Consider the following 13,803-nt stretch of genomic DNA (forward strand, 5'->3'; position numbering starts at 1 on the left):
ATGAAAGCATTTCTAAGAGGGAAACTCATAGCTCTGAGTGCCTCCATGAAGAAACGGGAGAGAGCACATACTAGCAGCTTGACAACACATCTAAAAGCTCTAGAAAAAAAGGAAGCAAATTCACCCAAGAGGAGTAGACGGCAGGAAATAATCAAACTCAGGGGTGAAATCAACCAAGTGGAAACAAGAAGAACTATTCAAAGAATTAACCAAACGAGGAGTTGGTTCTTTGAGAAAATCAACAAGATAGATAAACCCTTAGCTAGACTCACTAAAGGGCAAAGGGACAAAATCCTAATCAACAAAATCAGAAATGAAAAGGGAGACATAACAACAGATCCTGAAGAAATCCAAAACACCATCAGATCCTTCTACAAAAGGCTATACTCAACAAAACTGGAAAACCTGGACGAAATGGACAAATTTCTGGACAGATACCAGGTACCAAAGTTGAATCAGGATCAAGTTGACCTTCTAAACAGTCCCATATCCCCTAAAGAAATAGAAGCAGTTATTAATAGTCTCCCAGCCAAAAAAAGCCCAGGACCAGACGGGTTTAGTGCAGAGTTCTATCAGACCTTCAAAGAAGATCTAATTCCAGTTCTGCACAAACTTTTTCACAAGATAGAAGTAGAAAGTACTCTACCCAACTCATTTTATGAAGCCACTATTACTCTGATACCTAAACCACAGAAAGATCCAACAAAGATAGAGAACTTCAGACCAATTTCTCTTATGAATATCGATGCAAAAATCCTCAATAAAATTCTCGCTAACCGAATCCAAGAACACATTAAAGCAATCATCCATTCTGACCAAGTAGGTTTTATTCCAGGAATGCAGGGATGGTTTAATATACGAAAATCCATCAATGTAATCCACTATATAAACAAACTCAAAGACAAAAACCACATGATCATCTCGTTGGATGCAGAAAAAGCATTTGACAAGATCCAACACCCATTCATGATAAAAGTTCTGGAAAGATCAGGAATTCAAGGCCCATACCTAAACATGATAAAAGCAATCTACAGCAAACCAGTAGCCAACATCAAAGTAAATGGAGAGAAGCTGGAAGCAATCCCACTAAAATCAGGGACTAGACAAGGCTGCCCACTTTCTCCCTACCTTTTCAACATAGTACTTGAAGTATTAGCCAGAGCAATTCGACAACAAAAGGAGATCAAGGGGATACAAATTGGAAAGGAGGAAGTCAAAATATCACTTTTTGCAGATGATATGATAGTATATATAAGTGACCCTAAAAACTCCACCAGAGAACTCCTAAACCTGATAAACAGCTTCGGTGAAGTAGCTGGATATAAAATTAACTCAAACAAGTCAATGGCCTTTCTCTACACAAAGAATAAACAGGCTGAGAAAGAAATTAGGGAAACAACACCCTTCTCAATAGTCACAAATAATATAAAATATCTCGGCGTGACTCTAACTAAGGAAGTGAAAGATCTGTATGATAAAAACTTCAAGTCTCTGAAGAAAGAAATTAAAGAAGATCTCAGAAGATGGAAAGATCTCCCATGCTCATGGATTGGCAGGATCAATATTGTAAAAATGGCTATCTTGCCAAAAGCAATCTACAGATTCAATGCAATCCCCATCAAAATTCCAACTCAATTCTTCAACGAATTAGAAGGAGCAATTTGCAAATTCATCTGGAATAACAAAAAACCTAGGATAGCAAAAACTCTTCTCAAGGATAAAAGAACCTCTGGTGGAATCACCATGCCTGACCTAAAGCTTTACTACAGAGCAATTGTGGTAAAAACTGCATGGTACTGGTATAGAGACAGACAAGTAGACCAATGGAATAGAATTGAAGACCCAGAAATGAACCCACACACCTATGGTCACTTGATCTTCGACAAGGGAGCTAAAACCATCCAGTGGAAGAAAGACAGCATTTTCAACAAATGGTGCTGGCACAACTGGTTGTTATCATGTAGAAGAATGCGAATCGATCCATACTTATCTCCTTGTACTAAGGTCAAATCTAAATGGATCAAAGAACTTCACATAAAACCAGAGACACTGAAACTTATAGAGGAGAAAGTGGGGAAAAGACTTGAAGATATGGGCACAGGGGAACAATTCCTGAACAGAACAGCAATGGCTTGTGCTGTAAGATCGAGAATTGACAAATGGGACCTAATGAAACTCCAAAGTTTCTGCAAGGCAAAAGACACCGTCAATAAGACAAAGAGACCACCGACAGATTGGGAAAGGATCTTTACCTATCCTAAATCAGATAGGGGACTAATATCCAACATATATAAAGAACTCAAGAAGGTGGACTTCAGAAAATCAAACAACCCCATTAAAAAATGGGGCTCAGAACTGAACAAAGAATTCTCACCTGAGGAATACCGAATGGCAGAGAAGCACCCGAAAAAATGTTCAACATCCTTAATCATCAGGGAAATGCAAATCAAAACAACCCTGAGATTCCACCTCACACCAGTCAGAATGTCTAAGATCAAAAATTCAGGTGACAGCAGATGCTGGCGAGGATGTGGAGAAAGAGGAACACTCCTCCATTGTTGGTGGGAGTGCAGGCTTGTACAACCACTCTGGAAATCCGTCTGGCGGTTCCTCAGAAAATTGGACATAGTACTACCGGAGGATCCAGCAATACCTCTCCTGGGCATATATCCAGAAGATGCCCCAACTGGTAAGAAGGACACATGCTCCACTATGTTCATAGCAGCCTTATTTATAATAGCCAGAAGCTGGAAAGAACCCAGATGCCCCTCAACAGAGGAATGGATACAGAAAATGTGGTACATCTACACAATGGAGTACTACTCAGCTATTAAAAAGAATGAATTTATGAAATTCCTAGCCAAATGGATGGACCTGGAGGGCATCATCCTGAGTGAGGTAACACATTCACAAAGGAACTCACACAATATGTACTCACTGATAAGTGGATATTAGCCCAAAACCTAGGATACCCAAGATATAAGATACAATTTCCTAAACACATGAAACTCAAGAAAAATGAAGACTGAAGTGTGGACACTATGCCCCTCCTTAGAAGTGGGAACAAAACACCCTTGGAAGGAGTTACAGAGACAAAGTTTGGAGCTGAGATGAAAGGATGGACCATGTAGAGTCTGCCTTATCCAGGGATCCACCCCATAATCAGCATCCAAACGCTGACACCATTGCATACACTAGCAAGATTTTATTGAAAGGACCCAGATGTAGCTGTCTCTTGTGAGACTATGCCGGGGCCTAGCAAACACAGAAGTGGATGCCCACAGTCAGCTAATGGATGGATCACAGGGCTCCCAATGGAGGAGCTAGAGAAAGTACCCAAGGAGCTAAAGGGATCTGCAACCCTATAGGTGGATCAACATTATGAACTAACCAGTACCCCGGAGCTCTTGACTCTAGCTGCATATGTATCAAAAGATGGCCTAGTCGGCCATCACTGGAAAGAGAGGCCCATTGGACACACAAACTTTATATGCCCCAGAACAGGGGAACCCCAGGGCCAAAAAGGGGGAGTGGATGGGTAGGGGATTGGGGGTTGGTGGGTATGGGGGACTTTTGGTATAGCATTGGAAATGTAAATGAGCTAAATACCTAATAAATAATGGAAAGAGAAAAAAAAAAAAAAAAAGAAAGTTGCTCTCAAAAGTAAGCTAATTATATAACAGTAACACTGTGTTTCTATAATTTTTCTTTTGCCACAATGTGTCGAGTGATCAACCCCTACCTTCCGCATGGATAGACACCTTGGCTGGGAGGGTCAAAAAAAAAAAAATAAATAAATAAAAAAAAAAATAAAAATAATCATGGATATCACAGCATGCTTATGACATGTTTTAAAACTATTGACACAATTCTGTCATGTAAATAAGAAAAAAAATAGCATTAATCTATCACCAAATAATATTTATTATAATGTGTAAATATATGTGTGTGGTGCAAGTGTACTAGAGGTCGTGGGAAGGCAACAGATGAGTTAATCACCATGAAGACCAGAGCTACAGAAGTTAACTCTCCCCAGCCTGCTTGACAGAGACTTAGCACATCCTGGGACATTGCTGTTGGTATACTGCTGTTCTTACAACATACTTCATTTCTCATGACATTTCAATAGAACACAGCATGGCCACTCCTTGATCTTCATGACAGCTGTCTTCCTGGGATAGTCAGTAAGTAGTGAAAAACTGCAGAGACCATGATCCACACCCACTGTCCACCACCCTACCCTCTTGCTGCCTGGGAAATCTAATCGACACTGTCCCTCAGATGTCTGCTCACAACCAGTCTCACCTTATCTCTTGTAGGGAGGACAGCATCCTTGGGCTAGAATAGTGATGAAAAGTAAGGGAGGATTCAGGATGGGAAGAAATATGGATTGTATATGCACATGCATGCTAGTCTCTCTCTCTCTCTCTCTCTCTCTCTCTCTCTCTGTGTGTGTGTGTGTGTGTGTGTGTGTGTGCATATGCACATTTTCAGTAGAGAAGGGTTAGTGGAGATCTCACAGATTCTTTTTAGCCTTTGCAACTTTCCCTGTTATTTCTGGACAAACCTCAAATGCAGGAGGCTGTATAGTTAGCATGTGCATCTCTGATAGAACTGTGTACCCAGCCTTCTCTATTGTGTTCCCAGGGTAGCTTGGCCTTTAATGGTAAGAGCTCCCTGCTATCATTTGGTTACTTTTTTTTCCATTTGGTCCCTAGATTCTCCCACTAAAGACGGTCTGGGCATACACTGTGCACATATCTTTGCCAGGTGTGCATCAAATGTCTTTGCCATACTGTGTGCATGCTGGTCCCACTGACCATGCTACAGAGACACTGAGCGGGCACATCAGACATCTGAGCAGGCTGGCCATGTGTGGGTTTAGGTCTTACTGGTCAGGGGTGACCAGAATCCACAGATGAGTTCTCACTGCTTCTAAATCTCTGAGTTGGCCAGCGCCCTTGTTTCTCATACTCAGTCTTTATGACCAGGGAGTGTGCATCCGGCTACAGAATGACTGTGGGCTGTAGAAATGGCTTGGGGATACAGGGCTTGATGCTCAAACATAAGAACCAGAGGTCAGATCTCCAGAACACAAATAAAAGCCAGGCAGACGTACAGGCTACCTATAATGCTGGCACTCAGCATGCAGAGACAGTATTCCTGAGGCAAGCTGGCTAAATAGAATACTTGAGCTGGTGCACTCAAGGTTCAGTGAGAGGCCCTGCCTCATTAAGTAAAGTGGGGAATGGTTGAGGAAGACACTGAAGTCAACCCTTGACTTGCACTTCCACAGACAAGAGCATCTGAACATACACATATAGCACACACACACACACACACACACACACACACACACACCCTTGTTAAATGCACTATTGTCTGCAAAAGCATTAAGAGTCATTGCTATGTAAGTCATCACAGGAAGCAGGCACATGGTAGAAAGGCACACATCAAAGTCAAGGTTACTTGAATGGGATGGCGGTTACACTGGGGTGCTTTCTTTCCACCAGAAGGTTAGGGCTAGGATCAGAGCCTGGACTGGGGTTAGCATTATAGGTTCATTTAGGCAAAGATCTAGAGAGCAACCCAGATCACTCAAAACTACCCAAAGCAGAGAACATGTACCCAGAGTAACCATCCCATACCTTAGTGATTTATGCTTTGCCCAAAATATCTTTACCCAGACACCACCCTTTGACCCCCCTGTGCCTGTAGAAGATCTGTGTTGCCATGACATACATTTGAATTCTAGGAAGCAAGGTGCCTTTAGAAAGTCCACAGAAATCTGAAATGAATGTCCTTCATGCCTTACAAATAAGCCCTTCTGGTGGCAACCTCAGAAGCCCTTCTAGGGACAGGGCATGTGATGGGCAACAAGCCCGAAAGAAGACCAGACAGGTTCTTGTACACCCTTTCCATCAGCACCCAGGGCGCCACAGCCAGTGCCTGACACTAATGTCACTTAGTTGGCTCTCAGAATCATGACACTGATACTTGTGAGGGAGACTTGTGGGTGCAGGAGATGGGTAGGGGCAGGAAGCATGTGACGAATAGACCCTTTGTGCTTGGCATAAAGCCACCAAGATACAAAATGCAGTGTAAATGGGAGGACAAGGCTGCCTGTGAAAATCAGCTGATCACCACAGTAGGAGCATGTGGACAGGCACCAAGAGATCCCTACAGCCCCATGCCCAGCCAGTGCCAGCCTGCAGGCTCATAGAGACGCAACCCTTTAAATTAGCATGTTTGTCCTCCCAGAGCCGGCCACAGCAGACAGGCTAGCCTTTATAACCCCACTCCGACAGACAGCTGTCTGTACAGCTATGAGAAGAGAGCTGTCTTACTGATACATTACATCTCTAGGATTCGCTGGCTATCTGAATATAAGGTGAAACAGAAGTCGGACAGGCAAGCAATCAATAGGCCATTATATTAGTCACCTTACATGTGTCCTGGAGGGTTTTCCCATCCTACTACTATTCGTATAGAAGAATAATTATAGATATATATGTATTGAGCTTTGTGGGGGGAGGAGTGTTATCATATAAGCTAGCAAATTTAATTATTTAATTCTGTTAATCTTTTAAAATTATTTAATTTTATTTTTCACTTATTCACTTTACATTCCACTCGCTGCCCCCTCCCAGTCACCCCCTCCCACAATCCTACCCCAGCCGCCCCCCCTCCTCTGAGCTGGTGAGGGTTCCCCTGGATATCCTCCCACTCTGGCACCTCAAGTCTCTTCCAAGCTGGACACTTCCTCTCTGACTGAGCCCAGCTAGAAGAACATATCCCACAGACAGGCAACAGCTTTTGGAATAGACCCTGCTCTAGTTGTTCAGGACTCACATGAAGACCAAGCTACACATCTGCTACATATATACAGGGAGGCCTAGGTTCAGCCAGTGTATGTTCTTTGGTTGGTGGTTCAGACTCTGAGAGCCTGACTCTGTTGGTCTTCTGTTTTTTAAGATAGGATCTTGCTTTTAACCTAGGTTTCCAACTTGCTATGTAATTAAAGCTGGTCCTTAGCTCTTGGTCTTTATATCTACTTCCAAAGTACTGGTATGTGTCACTACACCCATGCCCAGCTTGCTCTCCTGGGGATCTCTCTCTCTCTCTCTCTCTCTCCCTCTCTGTTTCTCTCTGTCTCTCTCTGGGGTGTGTGTGTGTGTGTGTGTGTGTGTGTGCATGCGAACTTGTCAAAGAGAGGAAAGAGACTTAAGGTTGACCCCCAAGGAGGCCAGTTTCAGGCATACAATGCAGCATTGTTAATTGTGCTTAATTGAGGGCTGACTTTGGACTTGCAGAACTTCTGTACCCTGCATAGCCAATGCTTTGTCCCCTCTGACCATCACCTTCCCACACCCCCTCCCCAGTCCCTCAAACCCACCAGTCTACTCTCTGTCCTCTCCTCTGACTGTTTGAGATTCCTCCTGTAAGTGAGTCCATGCTGGGCTTGTCCTTATGGATCTGTCTTGTGTCAGTCAGCCTAATGCCCTCCAGATTTGGGGGAAAAGGATGGTTTCTTCAATAAATAGTGCTGAAGAAATTGGGTATCCTTATGCAAAATTAATTAATTAATTAATTAAAAGAACTCCCACAACCATATAAAAGTCTGTTCAAAATGGGTTAAAGACTCTTTTGCTGAGGGTTATTAGTTCAGTATATTCCAAATGTGTGTGTCAAAATAGAGTGATCAAGACAAAAGCCAGTGATTTTGCTTATAAAAAACATCATAGCCTTGTTCAATAATTGGATCCAATTACTACTAATGTTCATTAGTGAAAGCATGCGGTGGTTAACTAGGTTTTTTGTGCAGCAGTTCTGAACAGTCCTGCGGGGAGCTGACCTACCATTTTATACTTGGTCTTCAAGTAAGTGACCTAGAGTGGACAGGAAGATGTTCCCAGGAAACTATGTTCGTATGTTCCACTGCCTGGTGCCCGGGGCCTGCACCGCTGTCCTTAATATTGGCTTTCTGGGAGGTGAAGTGCTGTCTGGTTGAATGGAGAACCTCAACTTGATAGAGCATGTAAAGTGGATGGTTATTTCCAGGAGTGAAAAGCAAGACAGAATAAAACAAAGCATAAACAAACAAACAAACAGAAAACAACAACAAAATAACCAGAGCGTTCTAGAAGAATGATTTCCTTTCAGTCCTAGAAAGAAGGAACAAACGAGAGAACAATTTTGTGTCTATAAAGCAAAGGCAGCTAATTGTGCCCTCCGTAGATCGGAGTTGGAGAAGTGACTCTGCCTCTGACGAGTTTTGCCATTCACATAAGCAGGAGGACCTCTGTTCAGCCCTCAGCACCTGCCTAAAAAGTGAGGCACGAAGGTACCTGCTTGTAATCCCAGGACTGAGGAGGTGACAAAGGTACAGAACTAGGGTGGTCCTCCCACCCTATCCAGTGACTGCATGTCATTTCCGAGTTCTTCATGACAGTCTTTCATGAATGATACCCATAATCCATTGCATAGTTCCTGTTTGCATGTCAGGCTAACCCCCTTCTGATCAATTGCTCCCTTTTAGAAACTATTTTAGAGGCAGCCTCACTAGAACCAGGGGTACGGCTCATCGGTTAAAGTCATCTGCCACCAAGCTTGATGACCTAAATTCAATCCCATAAACCCACATGGTAGAAGGAGAGAGCCTCGTTTGGCAAGTTGCACTCTGACTTTCATACATGTGCCACGACCTGGATGCAACACACACACACACTCACATATACACACATACACACAACTTTAAGACATGTTTCTTCGGGCCTTGCTCTAGAGTACTAGCCACTTGTGTACCTAGACTGTACAGAGTTGTTTACCCATGACATCTTTCTTTCAAGCTCAAACAATTGTAGAAAATAACCATGAAAAGCTGCTGTTGAGCCTGGAAGGCTGACTCATTAAATGAAAAAAGTTTAAAACTATCGCTCATATTAACCAACTATTCTCCATCCAGTAACCACTGATTCATCCAAGAAAGAAGGCTGATAAAATAAACTAGGATTTTTTTTTTATAAAGATTTATTTATTTATTATATGTAAGTACACTGTAGCTGTCTTCAGACACACCAGAAGAGGGCGTCAGATCTCGTTACGGATGGTTGTGAGCCACCATGTGGTTGCTGGGATTTGAACTCCGGACCTTTGGAAGAGCAGTCGGGTGCTCTTACCCACTGAGCCACCTCACCAGCCCTAAACTAGGATTTTTAGTGAATAAAAAACACTTCAGAGGGCCAGTTAGCAAAGGGCTCACTGTGTAAACTCAAAGGCATGCGTTTCATGGCTAGAACCCATATCAGAAAGCCGGGCATGGTGGCAAGCACTTGTAACCTCAGAGCTGAAGAGACAAGAATCCCTGTGGCTCACTAACAACCCAGCCTGGCCTAGTTGGTGATTTCCACTCCAGTGAGAAACCTTACCTTAAAGCAAACCGGGATACACATGCATACCCCAACACATGTACATACTCAAATGTACATGTGTACATAAAACCAGACAAATAAAGAGTACCTTTTCCCAAACTTAATCTGTAGAAGAATGGGCAGAGGATAACTTGATTTGAACACTCCCCTGAAATTCCTAGATGACTAGAACAATATCTCATTGATATACACACCTCTGCCTTCTCCTAACAGGCATCTAGCACATGGCTTAACCGGTGAGACATGCCTGGCTTCTCAGGTGTCTTCCAGGCAGAAATAGTTTTAACAAAATCCTTAGGAACTTTGTGAGAAGCAGCGCTATCGTCAGCAAAAGGTGGTGGACAAGAACTCATGCGGCAAGACATGAGACTGTAGTTTAAACACAAGATGGCAGCTCTGTGGCAAGAAAGTCATCTGTAGTGAGTCTTAGTTGCTGATGTGGCTCTGGTTACAGAATCAGTGTCAGATGCTGGCAGCACATTAGCAGATAGGGAGGCCTGGGAAGCCAGTCCTCTGTCAGGGAAATATGTTTTCTGTATAGTCTCAGCTATTGAAGCTGTCCATCACAGCATCACCCCCCTCACGCCCCCGCTCCTCCTCTGACGCCACTGCTTAACAAGAGACACCTGTTGTGGCACTGGCTTCTCTGACTAGAGGCTCAAAATCGGACTCGAGAGTGTACCATGCCAGACCTCTCTGTAACTGATGACAGACTGTCAAGCTAAGCCAGTTTGACAAATCATCAAACTCCTTTTAGAACAATGTTAAGCTTTTTATCAGGATTTTCTTTCTGGTGGGGGAGTGACTTTATTTCATGGTGAGTCTGTATTTAAACAGACTCATACATACTGAATCTGTCTACCTCCATCTTTGGGAAAATGAACATTTGTGTGAAAACTAAACCTGGGAGTTTTCCTGTCCTCCTTTTAAAGAACTGGAGTAGAAGGAATAATTCTTTTAGTATATAGCAGAAGCCTCTGGAGTACGGACTTCTGTCTGTTCCTTGATCTTACACGGGTTATCTTCTCTGACACGGGTACTGACTTAGTAAGTGCTTCCCCTGTTTGGAATCAAGACACTAGACTTTGTGAGTTAGGACTTACATGGTAACTAGGAGGCCATCTGGTCTCTTGACACTGTTAGTACAGCCACAGCACAAATGTCTACTAGAGTCTTGACAGGCAAGTGTTCCTTGCAGGTTTTCTAAGGTCTGAAAATTTGTCAAAAGTGATGTTATTTCTTTGGATATATTATTCCAGCCTTAAAATGAAGAGAAATTTTAGGCTGGGGAGATGGCTTGGTGGCTAACGTGCTTATGCACAAGTGTGAGGACCAGAGTTCAAATCCCCAGAACCCACATAAAAGTGTGGTAGGCACGGCAGTCTGCACGCAAGCCTGGTACTGCAGGAGCATGACAGGGAACTCTCAGAGCAAACTAGCTAGTCAGCCTAGCCAAAAACACCAAGCAGTGAGAGACCCTTCCTTAATAAATAAGGGGAAAAGCAATCAGGGGAGCCCCCAACATCAACACTGCACCTCCACATACATGTGTACACACACGCATTAGCAAAACTATGCACACATGCAAATCATACATCACATATGCATACCACACGTGGGTAATCCTAGCACACGCTTGAGGATGTTATCCTAAGTGAATAAGCCACTCACCAGAAGCCAAGGATGGTATGTCACTCATAGGGCATCTGTAGACAAATAAGATGCATAAAAAGCAGAATGTAGGACTTTACATGGGAGGGGCATTGAAAGAGGAGAAATGGAAAGACATAAAGAATTGGTGTTTAATGGTATGGCAGTTCCATTTGACAAAATCACCATTTCCAGGGCTGGACAATGGTGATACTCTGATATATAACTGGACAACATATAGCTGGGCACACACACACATATGATAAGAATGGATTTAGTGATGTGAAGAACATTCACAACTTAACGGAGTTGACATGAGGCTGGAGAGGTGGCTCAGGGAGGAAGCAAACTTGCTGAAAACGTATGAAGCCCTGACCTGAATTCAGCTCTCCAGGCTATGCTTGCCTGTAACCCCAGAAGGCTGGTGAGGGTAGGGATGGAACCAGAGACAAGAAGGTCCCTGAGGTTTGCCAATCACCAGCATAGCAGGCAAAAGCAAAATAGCCACCTTCAGATTTAGTTCTGTCTCAAGGGAATAACATGGGGAGTGAGCGATTGAAGAAGAAACACCCAACATCCCTCTCTAGCCTTACATACATACTTACACACACACACACACACACAAGCACACACACAAACACACTCTTACCACACACACCACTACAAAAAGAAGTCAAAGTAGCAATTTTGTGTCATGTGTATTTTACTACAATTTTTTAAAAAATGCTTGCATGAATAAAAGGGGTACATTTTAGAAACAGAAAAGAATTTCCAATTTTTATGAGTATTCTACCTGACAGATGCTGCAGGACTTGACCCAGAGATTAAATCTATTTCTGAGATGTTTATCTACCCTTGCATGGTGGGGGTGTAGAAGGAGCAGGGAAGATCGTATGGGATCTAATAATATTCGGGGGGAAAAATTTAGTTCCCTCCAACTTCATTTCCTTGTTTTCCACAAGACTGTGTGTTTCTCTGTCGTGGTGCACAGAACAAGGTCTGATGCGTCCTTCACAAAGAACCATTGATGGCGTGTCTGTGTGAATTGCCCTGGCTTTGGTCACAGCCAAGTTCTGCGGGACCCACTGCCCCTCGTTCGACAATACACTCCACTGTGTGTAGCCATTTATGAAAGGTCAGAAATGAACTGAGAAATGGCTGGAGTCAAAAACATGTGGCCCTATAAATATCAGAGTCAGACGGCTTCAGGCATTTCCCCAGTCTCGTTTCTGCTCCATTCAGCTGTCTCCGCAAGCCTCTGCTGAGGTGCCTGGCATTTTGTGGGCACCTTACTTTGTACAGTTCTGCAGAGGAAGCTACCTTCTTCACTTGCTGCCCTTCTTGCCCAGCCCAGTAGCATAGAACCATTAATAGAGTTGTTTTGATTTGTTTTTGTTTTTTAAGTTAGAATTTCTTCTCGGGAGCCCTGGCAGCCCGTTCTGCAATGCTCTGTCTTATTTTAAGATTTTCCACTTTGCATTAGTAGCGACTTTGCCTAGTTACCGACCTGACACCAAAGGTGTTCTGTGAGCTGAAGGGTTTGCAGATTTGGGCTCCGTGAGTCCTATTGGGACATTGACCATGACATTAGCTGCCAGACTGGATGACTTCGAGATGACACTGGAGCACCTGTTCATGGATGTGTTTGTAAGTAAAAGCTTTCCATTCCCACATGCAAGGATTGTCCCTGCAATCCCAAATAGGGATTGTGTCCCCATATGAACAGAAGCTTCTAGCTTGCAATTGTGCTGTTTCTACTCCAATATACAGAAGGGGAAGTTGGGGTGGGGTGGGGTGGGGTGGGGTGGGTATTGTTCCTAAATGTCCAGTGACACAGAACTGCCCACATGGATCAATGCCACACCACTGGCAGAGGTGTGGCATTTTGAATGAAGTCAGCTCTAGAGGTCTAAATGAATGGGCGGAACAGAGAAAACAACACTTCCCACTACCCCCGCAGAGATCAAACCACTTCTGTTTGCGTTCCCTGGAGGAATCAGATTTGTTTGTGAAGCAATCATTCCAGAGGGCTGGGGGTATGGGGTGGGCAGTGAGGAATTCACAGTGCTCAAAACACTGGTGATTCCATGTAGAGAAATGCAGATTACTAGGTAGTGCCACAAATCACACTGTCCACAGAAACTGGTTTCATATGGGTTCTCCAGGAATTTGTTTGATAAGATGAAGCTGTTTGGTTTGATTTATTTTCCTTTAAAGAAAAGGGCAACCGACAGGGAACACACACACACACACACACACACACACACACACACGCACCTCTTCCCACAATGATTTTCTGAATTTTAGCAAAAGCCATGTCAACAAAGTCACTCCCCCAGCCCAGCCACCGGGGCTCCTTACACTTTGGGCTCTCACTATGGGGCACAGGTCTGCTCTCTGTGGGTCACTGATGGTGAACAGGGACTGCAGAAGCAGAGGCTTGCAGGTGGCAATGCAGCTGGAAGGTGTTGGCCTGTGCTCTTTCCAAGAACAACAGTTGTTCTGCCAGGGGAGACGGCCGCAGCGCTTGCTGTGAGGGCACACCGTCTGTGTTTAAAATGAGGAAAGGCCCCAGAGGGCTGGCCTTTCTTGGCTATACATCACTGGGGCCCTTTCAGGGACTTCACAATGAATGGTGTATTTTGGCAGACAGGAGAGTCTGGAGCATTACTTATTATTAATTTATAATTTGTCTTCAAATGGATACCATTCCATGCTGGCG

General features: G+C 43.7%; 1 protein-coding gene across 4 annotated transcripts in view; it reads left to right on the forward strand.

Moving 5' to 3' along the window:
• Positions 1-13,803, forward strand: part of Frmd4a (FERM domain containing 4A) — a 596,394-nt gene that overhangs the window by 255,300 nt on the left and 327,291 nt on the right. The window contains exon 1 of one of the 4 annotated variants that reach the window (XM_006497437.4): positions 3,604-12,728. The exons of the other annotated variants lie outside the window; for them this stretch is intronic. Within the exon in view, the coding sequence (XP_006497500.1) occupies positions 12,663-12,728 (66 nt within the window). The 5' untranslated portion in view covers positions 3,604-12,662. Of the gene's footprint in view, positions 1-3,603; positions 12,729-13,803 lie in introns of those variants that run through there. 4 annotated transcript variants of the gene reach the window in all.

The sequence above is a fragment of the Mus musculus genome, chromosome 2 (genome assembly GCF_000001635.26).
Source record: "Mus musculus strain C57BL/6J chromosome 2, GRCm38.p6 C57BL/6J".
NCBI classification, from domain to species: domain Eukaryota; kingdom Metazoa; phylum Chordata; class Mammalia; order Rodentia; family Muridae; genus Mus; species Mus musculus.